At 38.4% G+C, this 11079-nt stretch overlaps 1 protein-coding gene across 1 annotated transcript; it reads right to left on the minus strand.

Annotated features, from left to right (window-relative positions):
• Window positions 1-4755: 4755 nt before the first annotated feature.
• Window positions 4756-8846, minus strand: LOC109705138 (benzyl alcohol O-benzoyltransferase-like). The gene is made up of 4 exons (XM_020225893.1): window positions 8797-8846; window positions 8532-8637; window positions 5831-6265; window positions 4756-5727 (listed from the first exon to the last, which is right to left on the minus strand). Exons 1-4 carry the CDS (start codon window positions 8844-8846, stop codon window positions 4756-4758), a joined length of 1563 nt encoding a protein of 520 aa, XP_020081482.1.
• Window positions 8847-11079: the final 2233 nt, after the last annotated feature.

Here is an 11079-nt window from a genome sequence, read left to right on the forward strand (position 1 = left end):
AGAGATATAAATATCTAGGGCCTTTCCGATTTTTAGAAAGAGAGAGAAAGGGGAAGGGGCCGATCCGCTATGCCGTGTGCCAAAACAATATGTTTGTGCACGGATGCCTGCACTGTAAATTTTTGTCGCATTCAACGTGCGTCTGGGACATTTGGACATTCGTGTTATTATTTTGTATAGTTCAACAAGCGTGCAGTGAACTGGACGCAAATAATAGTTTGTGAGTAATTTGAAGTTTGTTGTTTCCATCACGCAAGGGACACTAGTAGCAAGTATGTCATATAATATATTATATTAATATACGTATATATGAATTATATATTTGTGTACGTGCAAATTCGACGTAATAATATAATTGTTACTTTTAAATTAAAGAAGATTTTGTAAATCACATTTATTCAAGAAAGTTTAAAAATTAATAAAAATTTATAAATTATATGTTATATTTATTAGAAAATATCTATAATATCAAATTTAAATTTTAATATAAAATATATGGATAGATTTGATATCAAAAATTAAAAATTAAATTTAATTCACGATTGAAACTCAAATTTAAATTTTAATGTAGAATGAACGGATAGAAGTGCTTTTTTTAACAGATTGATCATAACCGTTTATTTTTATTTTTAAATATTTTTAACCAATTAATCATACTTGTTAGTAAAATTAAAGTTATAGATAAGTATAACTGTTTTTTTTAACAAATTAGTCATAATCGTTCGTTCTTATTTGAGATAATTTTTTACAAATTGATCATAAATTTGTACATTATATTAATTCAAAAATATGATTTATAAATTTATCAACCAATCTATCTTTTAAATAATTTTTATTGTAATATATTGATAGTCCCAAAATTTTAAATTGTAAATTACTTTTAAATTTTGAATTGAAATATAGATTTACAGTAGATATTCTGGTAAAATTTGGATAAGTATAATTTTTTTCTATTTTAGAGATAAAAAAATTAAATAATTTTTTAATTAAAATATAAATTCATAGTAGATATCTTTGGGTTGGCAAAAATTTGGATAAGTATATTTTTTTCTATTTTAGGGATAAACAGAAATTAAAAATTTGTTTCATTACGTTATTTATTTTACGTACGGAAAAAGGAATCAATATTTTTTCCGCTAAAAAATGGGTCTGTCGACAGACCTAAATTTAAAATACGTGCTTTTATATATAGTATAGATATAGATAAAAGATATATGGATCAACCCAACGGCCACCAATTAAAATGCTGCTACTTTAATTTACTAATAAATATAGGGGTGTTAGAACAATAAGTTGCACTGTACGTGAATGGACATAACACGTTGCAGTAATTAGGGTTGGTATCCCCCTGGACGGGCACAGTACGAGTGAGTCATTAAACTCGATATTAAAGGATATATTCTATATATAGTTCAGTCATGTCAGATAATATATATATTTTTAAGGAGAAACTTCAAATATCCCATATAGTTTCGTACTTTCTCATTTTAGTACCCTATGGTTTAAAGTATATCAAGTTAGTATCTATGATTTCGTACTTTTTCACTTTAGTACCTGTGGTTTCAAGTATATCAAGTTAGTGCCATGTGGTTTCGCACTTTCTCACTTTAGTACCCTGTGGTTTAATATTTCGGTAAATTATATATCCCAAAATAGATAATAAAAAGATAAAATGAAACCCACAGGATACTAAGTTGATACAAAAATAAAATCACGGGGTACTAACTTGATACACTTGAAAACATATAGTACTATAGTGAGAAAGTGCAAAATTACAGGGTGCTAAATGGATACACTTTAAACTATAGGGTACTAAAGTGAGAAAGTGCGAAACCACACTTAGCTGGAAATGTGAATCAACTAGGATTCGAACTTGGGTCTCAGGTACCAACCATCAAGCCATTTGCCACTTGCTTTATGGACGGTCGGTGTGATAGAAAATATTTTTGCTTTGACATTTTCATGGGACTTCACATATGTACTTTTATACATTTTTACCGGGCCTCTCTATCCCTTCTCTTTTTTTCTCACTGTATATCCATCTTCTGTTTGACTCTAATTGGATTTAATCTTATTTTAAAAGATTAGAAATAGTGCATAATCACTTTAAAGAGTATTATCAAAAGGATATTGCATGGTAACTACATATGAATCAGATTTAGATGGAAGGCGAAAATTATTTTCTACTAGAACTAAAATTTTAGAGTTATATAAACCTTTATAATTAATATTTTAGATTATAAGCTTCCTTGAAAATATCCTAGATTAGAGGAAAACGTGGAGAGCTTCTAAGAGAGAGTTTTTTGTAATCCAATCTATTTTTTTTGTATTTTTTGTGCCGTGAATTAGTGGAAGAAAATATTGCAATGGTCTTACCCGTGGACGTAGGTCAACTCATGGTTGACCGAACTACGTAAATCTTGTGTTTTTGTGCTCTCTTGTTTTCTTTATTGTTTTGTTATTCTCGTGCTTGTTTTCTACGATCATACTCGTATGTCGTGTGCGTTTAAGGTGTGCTTGGTAAGCTCGCGACCCGTCCCTTTCATCTCCATCTCTACTTGTCTCCTCCCCTCTCTCGGCTCCATTGAATAGGTTCGAAACCACAACACACCATAAAAAAAAAAAGGTTATGAACCCATCGTAAGCGGCGGCAACAACAGTGACTGCATGCGTAGAGTATGGAATAGTAGAGACCCAATCCCCAAAAAATAAAAATGAAAAATAGAGAAAGTAAAAAAAAAAAAAAAACCAAAAGTAGAAAAAGAGAGTAAAGAGCGGGAAATTGTAGAAGAGTAGGAAAAAGAGAGTGAAAATTAAAGGACGGATTGGATTTGAGGATATGGATTTTTTTTTTTTTTTTACTTTCTCTTGATTTTGATAAGAAATAAATATATTCAAATCTTCTCTTTTGATTTCTATCCTCTGTTCTTCTTAATTTGGAGCGTCTAAAATTTGAGGGGAAAAAAAGAATTAATAATGAAATATAAGTGCATAAGTGGTAAAACTTTAATTTGGATTCATTTCAAAAATTATATTTGAGACATCTATCTGAAAAAAAAATAGGCCCATAATTATAAAAAACATAATATTATCATCAATCCATTATAGAAACGGAAAAAAAAGGCTGAACAGGACAAAAACAAAAGTACAAATTTTATCCATCACAACCCTTTCTCATGGCTTCGCTACGGTCGACAAAAAAGTAGGTTCAACTAACTAATTAAATAATGTACATTGTCCAATACAATAATATACAGTTTGTGATAAACTACATCACATAAATCAAATTTCGTAGTATTATTGATTTGTTTTATTTATTTATTTTACTTATTTTTATCGTGTTCATTTCTGTCTCTTTTTGATCTTCAAACTATATATAGAATATATATTATATATTATAATATATATTATATATATAATATTTTAGAATATATTATTGAAATAAATAATAAGAAGATATGTCCGAAGATAATTTGAATATTATATATATATATATATATATAATATATATATATTATATACTATTATATATACTATATATAAATAATGATGAAATATCGTAGTATAACATCCTGCCGCGAGCGCGGACTACTATCGTACACCATGTTAATATTTATTCTATTTACTTATGAAATGTAGTGGTTTTTATAATTTTATAGTATATAAAAGTATAATACAGTACATTTAGAAAGTTTTTATAATAATATTAATGACTAAATCTGCATACTATGCCACTGCCCTATCCCGCTCTACAATAAACAAGTCCTTAAACAGCTTTTCCATCGCATTGACCTAAGGCTCTACCACCGACATATCGTGTTCTATCACATTGAATTCTACGCGTAAAACTTTTGAAAATTGCCAAAGGCTGCCCGAGTCTCCGCTCCTACTTGCTAAATATAATTGACCTCAAAATTGGTCCGAGCATTGTAGTATAGCAAGCACGGCTGCATATATCCGTCGGCGGAGGACAAGTAGTAACCAGTGCAGCAGCCACTGTTAGCTCCCACATGAGCATTAGGTGCAGTCGCGGCGGATGTCGATTCTGTTCCTGGGTTCCCTGAGCAGTGCTCATGATCTAGTTTCATATCAAATCATACAGTCTCTTAATCTGTTCCTCCTGGCGCTGGTAAGTCTCAGTCTGTCTCGTAACTGCGTATAAATCAGAGCATTCTCTACTCATCCTAGTGCTTTTCATACAAGATCACATTCTACTCGATCATCCTAGGGCTTTTCATATATATATGCAGTATAGTTTTGCAGTCATAAACGGGCAAGGCATGCAGATATAGTCGTGTATATATATATATATATATATATATATGTGGTTCAAAGTTACTATTACCAGATAATAAAATGTTATATTTATTAACAAAATAGAATAAAAAAAAAAAGAAAAGTAAAAAAAAACGACATGTAACTCAAATTTCAAATATGAAGCACAATATTTGAGGGAAAATTACTAGCTAGCTAGCTAGCTAGTCCCCTCTCCAAATTTCAACGTGATTATTTATATTGACAAATTAAAGTAAAGGTTTTTTTTTTTTTAACAAATAACACTCGTTAATTATATAAGATATTGCCGTTCAACTAAAACCAAACGACACTAAATTAAATAGGTAATAATGGTTGCAAACACACCACAAATTAATAGACCCAAGTGAGCCCGAGCCCGAGCCCGAGTCCTGAGCTCGAACCCGAGTCTGGCTTATGCATGCAAGTATATAAGTACGTGCGAATCCACAATAATTAAACCTACATTTTGGACATGGCCATGCACGTGGACCCAACCGTGGCATATTGTCGGCCTCCATAGCCATGGCTCTCCCCCTCCATCATCAATATCCCCCTCTCCATCTCCGCCACGAATCTCTCTATCGCAAACTCCGGAAGCCGCACCGGCACCAGTATCCCCCTTTCCCCTTCGGCGCTCCGCGCTGGTAAGTGGAATGTGGCCAACATCGCGGTCGCGGGACCAGCGTATACCACCGTCCCCCACCCGAAGTCGAGTTCGTCCAACCCCATTTTCGTCAGGTCGGAAACCAAGTAAGTTCGCGCCGTCGCGAACCGCGGCCGCCCTTTCAGCACCATGAGGTCGGCCACCGACTGCAAGTGGTCATCAGCTGCCGACCGCGCCTTCGCGGCCGCCACCAGCTCAAGTGCGTAGCTGAATGGCTTCCGACACAGCTCCCCTGCGGTTGACGATGCCACCGTGAACACGAAAGCGTTACCGTAGAATCCGTGAGGGAGCACCGGGGATCGGCCCTGCGCATTGTTCCTCTTCCCCCTTGCGTTCACTACGAACTGTACTCGGACTTCGTCTTCTGGATCGTAGCCCAACGCGATCGTGCGGCACCGCCAGACATAGGCGGCGATCATGTCGAAGCGAGAGCAGGTCCCGCGCAGGTAAGCGGGCGCCTGGCGATGCAATGCCGACATCTCCTTCTCACCGAAGAAGAAAGGCCGGTGGGCCAGAACGTCGGCGGGAGAGATGCGGTCCTTGGTGGGGTCGGGAACCTCCTCATACTCCGGGTGCGGGTGCGTGACGCAAGGCGGGGACCGGGCATTTAGCATCTCTCGGGCCCACACGGGCGGTATGGTGGGCTCAGCGGCCCCCGCCGCCATCTCGAACATCGCCATCACGAACTGCATCAGCCCCACGGCGTCTGCCATACAGTGGCACAACTGGATGCCGAGGATGAACCCTCCGCATACGAGCCGTGTCACCTGTAATATTAAATATTATAAACATAGATATTAAAAATATTATTTTTTGACAGCTTAAACTTTTATAGTAAAAATGCATTATTGGCTGCATGACGTGTGTAACCTGAATGTAGACCAAGGGCCGGCCGATGACATCGCTAGAGGTGCTCTCAGGCTCGCAGAGTAGTTGGTCGTTACACGGGATTGGCGGGCTCAGCTCACCGTCAAAGTCCTCGAGCCGGACGTCGGCCTCGGCCTCCACGAAGACGGCACCCTCGCCGGTGCACTCGACAATAAGCTTATCATCGGGGCCAGCACGAAGGCGGCCCGCGAGGGGGTAGTAGTAGACGAGGGCCTCGGCGAGGGACTGCTTTATGACTGCGGCCGGGTCGCGACCGGATTGGGCAGGGTTGTTGCGGAAGAAGAGTATGCCGGAGCGGTAGAAGCGCAGGCCGCATTGATCGTCGATGTCGGAGAGTGGCTTGAGCTCGTAAGGCGTTGGCTTTTCCGGCGCCACGAGCACGGCTTCGCTCCGACGAGCGTTGTATGTGAGAGAGCACTGCGCCTTATATAGAAGAGAGAGAAAGAGATATATATCTTGCTAGAGAGAAAAGGAGCTAACGTTTAGACGTAGTAGTAACTAGTAAACAAGTAGTTTGGTGTGAGAGTGAGATATTGTAAGAGGCAAATGCATGCAATGGTTGATTAATTTATAGCAAAAGTATAAGCAAACGTAGTTCGGAATAGTCAAAAAACGTTGGGAGACGCGATCTATGCATGTAGCTTGTTATGTCAACTCGTTGTTTCAACGTGCGGTGTTGGGACATTGACGTCTATTTATTTACCAGTTGTGTATTAAGCAGCTGCGCAGTACGTTGTAGTAATAAGATTATTGTTGTTCACTGCGAGGGACACAGATACACGCGAGTCACACAGAATAAAAGAAGATCAGATCGAGTCCACTTCGTTACGGTACTTAATTCACAAATTACACATGTACGTAGAGGTATAGAAATATTTGTAGCTATCTAGCGATGTATAAACAGGGCAACCGGCTGTACTACGTACGTAGCTTAAGGCGTTGGCTGTATTCAGATGAGGGGTTAGCGCGTACAAACGTGAGTCAGTATATTAGATAAAGGTAGATCGAAGCAACGCACCAAAATTTCATAGATATACTGCGTACGGTTAATTAAACTTGTTAATAAATATGCGTATTTATAAAAACGTTGCGTGTGTATCAAGAGACCAATCGGTGCGTAATTAGGGTTTTGGGTCCCCATTAAGGGCACAGTGTATAATACAAGAAGAGACGCTAATATATCCATGGTCTGCAAATCCGATAACTACTATAAATTAGCTACTACTAAGTATAAGAAATATATACTATTATAAAAAAAAACAAATCTATTACTATGATTTCAATAGTGATGTGTATATTTTTACACTTATATATCTTATTCAAGATTTTTTTTTTATTGTGATCAAATTTTTCATCTATAGTGTACAATGTGAGCTCGATTTTTTTATTTGTCAGATTAAATTCTTTTTTTTTTCGTCAAAATCGATAACCAAACTAGCTGCTAATTTGAAACAGAGATTGCAGAAATTTTCTGTTATTATTTCCCGTCTAAAATCCAATTCTTTATATAGAGAGAGGAAAAGCATTTACATGGAAGTACGGATTTATACTGTTATACAAAGACAATAAATAATACATATCCTGAATAAGAAAGTAACTATACATAGTAATATATATATATTATATATAAGGTAACATAATATAATATATATATGGCGTTGCTAATATATTATGGTAACACCCCTCCGCAAACTCAAGGTGGCCGTTAAAACCGAGAGTTTGGTAAAAGAAAATGATGACGTTGTGTGGCCCGTATGAAGACGTTTGTGAGACAGTCGCAAAGCTGAAGACTGAGAAGATATAGCGGTTAGGCAGTGGCCATTAAGAAAATGATGCCGAACGACAGTGACAATCAATTTCAATATGTTTAGTGCCGTTCATGGAAATACCGCGATTATTAGCAATCTTTGATGGCACTTGATTGTAACAATACAGGGTTGTCGAGTAGAGTAAGTAATGGTCCCAATATCACAAGAAGACGATCGAGCCACAACAATCTAGATGCGTAGCAGAACATGCCACGTATACTCAGCTTCGGACTAGATTTGGAGACAATATTCTGTTTCTTAGCTCGCCGAGGGAAATACGCGAAGCATCCCAAGAAAGATGCAATAACCCTGGTGGATCGAACGATCATGTATGGTCCCAAGCCCAATCAGCGTCAGAATAAGCATCGAAGTGCAAGTTCGAGGTATAGAAGAAAGAAAGACTCTGGTTAATAGTGCACGAAAAGATAGCGGAGAATGTCACCGCGAAGAACAGCGCATATGCTGACAAGAGTTGGTTCCTGAACAAATTGCTTACTATGTGGACGCATAAGCAATTCTGGGACGAGAGTAGTGAGATAAATAACGGCTCCAACTAATCCCGATAGCGCGTGGGATGGGAAGTGGCTCACCATGTGGTAGGATTGGTCAGTTTTGATGAAGTTGCATAGGAGTATGACTGTGTCATTGTCAGTAATACCAGCACGAGAGATGAGATCGCCTGTGTACTTCCGGTTGGAGATAAGAAATTAGCCTTTTAGACGTAGGCTACTTCCAATACTTACGAAAATTAACGGAGAAGCCCGAGATCCTTCATTTCATTTGACGTTGAAAGAAAGCTTGATAAAGTATAAAATCGGGAATCATCACCAGCTGATAATCATATCATCACATAGAGAGTTAAAACCGAGTAGTACCTGAGCAGAAGCAGTGAATGGAAATAATGCATTGATCATTTTACTCTGACGAAAACCCGCAGAGATAACGGCAGTCGCAGACTTCTCTAAACAAGCCACGAGGGAGCTTCAGTTTAAGACCATTACGCCTTGCGGACAGTAGCAGACCGATGGACCGAGGGCAGATTGATTTAGACAGGAGGTGGCTCCATGTAAAACTTCTTCGTGAAGATCAACATGTAAAAAAGGGAACATTCTTTAACATCAGTGAATTATAACGGCCAACCACGAGACGCAAACAGCAACAGCACTCAAGAACCGGCGAACACGAGTCATTTTTGGCAACGGAGAAAATGTCTATTTTTTTTTTTTTTTTTTTTTCGCTCCCGTAACGATGCCCATACTTTTGAAGTAAAGCGCGAGCAACCCAATGCGTCTTATATCGATCAATGCAACCATCAGACTCGTCTCTAACTTGTAGTTTTTGCACACTGATTGTGAACCTTTCCTGGAGGAAGGAGGAACAATGGTCAGGTACGTGTTGTGAGCAGCTTAACGTTCGTCAGACAATAGCATCCTTGCCACTCAGGAATGGTAGCAGCTCGCGGTATGGTTCGTGGACTGTGTATCAAATGAGGATTGAAACCTGTTGACTGTAGTATTGATGGAGGTGACAAGAGAAAGATGGAAATGGGCAGAGAAAAGAGAAAATGTGAAAGTGGTAACACAACCAAAGAACCTTATGGTTGCTGGCGTCTCTCGAGGTGGTGTTAGCGACGCTTACGGGAGTCGGTTTGAGGAATCGTCGGTGAGCAGTAAGCTTACAGACAGAAGGTTCAATATGAGTAGGCCCTATGAACTTCCTTTCATTTGAGGAGAGGTATTAGGGAGATAGAGTCCTCTTAGGATAAAGATGGATATGCTCTGTGAAAAGAACATACATGCAAAACAGAATATAATGCGATGGAAAAGAGCAGGCCAGGAATGGAATGGTATGCTTGAGAGTGGCTGGTTGCAGTTAACTAGGTAGTTTAGATATTACGCAGAAGCAATGTCTCAAAGAAAATCACATCACCAATGAACAATTACGAAGACTTGTGATGGCTCGAGGGCGTCTCGTGTTAGGACATAGAACCGATACCCTTTAAGTGCGCTCGAAGAACTAATCAACCCTAGATAGATACAATTAGCCCAGTTTGAGACAGTTGTATCTCATCTTTCCGTTCAGAGGATCGGTAGCAAAACATAGGCAGCTTGCAAACCGAAGACTCGGTAGAATGATCATTATGAAGGATGGCTGTGGCACACAATCAACCGAACCGCTCACTTAGAGAGACACCATGAAAGGGACACTGTGAAGGCTAATGTTGATTAGTTAACACTTATTGACAGCATTCAGGCCCAAATTGTAGAAGGAACAGAACTATCAAAGAAGAGACGAGCAGTATTCCATGATATGACGATGCTTTCTTTCCGCAACCCATTTTGTTTGAATGAGCATATGGCAAAGAAAGCTGAGGTAGCTGCCTTGACTTAGCATAGAATTTGTCTTGACATTCAGAGAGTACTATATTCACCACCAGAGTTTGAACGAAATTTTAAACTTGTGCAAATTGATTTTGAATCAACTGGTAAATTGTTTATATGATATTTGCAATAGCTTCAGACGTGTTTTCATAAAATATATCCAGGATAACGACGAATATGTTCATCCACAAAGAATCACATCAGTTTTATCGTTTATTTACCCATTTACGCATGCGTTTATGTAGAAATAGGACGTTAGTCTAGCGACCCCAAACTCGGCAATGAGATTAAATCAAAAGCAGCAATGCAGAGACAGGTTACTAAAGCGGAAAGGTGGAGTAGTATTGTTTATGCTCGTTTGACACCAATTACAACTAAGCATTAAGTTGGAACAGGAAAAAATTTGCTTATACCACGCCACAGAACGAACTTAAAACATCTAAGGATGTTGAAAGGAAATAGGTGACCTAAAGTAGATCCTTTTTTCACGGGGATGCCATAAGTAGAGGGTAGAGATGCGTTGAAATAGTCTATGGTTTGCGTAACAGCTTTTTTATGTTTGGTTATTGGTAGATGACACCGATGATCCCAATTGTAGTACAGGCATCACGCCTATGGCTGCTAGAATATCATCCTGTCCAATCACCAGAGAAGAGATCCACTGTTCGACGATGCCGTGAACACGACACTAAAGAAGATGCGTCAATGCTACCTGCACTTTCTCGATGCTATTCAGTTTACTCTAGATCTGTTGCTAACAGAATAAAAGATCTTAAAGTGTGAAATTCCTTTTGGATATGTGCAACATGTAAAACAGAGGCACATAAATTTCCGGGACCAGACTCTGCGTACACCACAGTGGGTATGGTTTTGTCAATAATGTCCATTGTGAGATGAGTAAACAGGAGGACTGGTGTCAAGAGGGATCTTTAGCACAGGATGATTGTCTAAAAATAGCGAGTGTGAGCGGGGTAAGAAGCAATAGGGACAGGTAACGAAAGTAACATGAATCATGATGGAGTCATATGAAAAGAAGCACCTG

Source organism: Ananas comosus, unplaced genomic scaffold (assembly GCF_001540865.1).
Source record: "Ananas comosus cultivar F153 unplaced genomic scaffold, ASM154086v1, whole genome shotgun sequence".
Classification (NCBI taxonomy): domain Eukaryota; kingdom Viridiplantae; phylum Streptophyta; class Magnoliopsida; order Poales; family Bromeliaceae; genus Ananas; species Ananas comosus.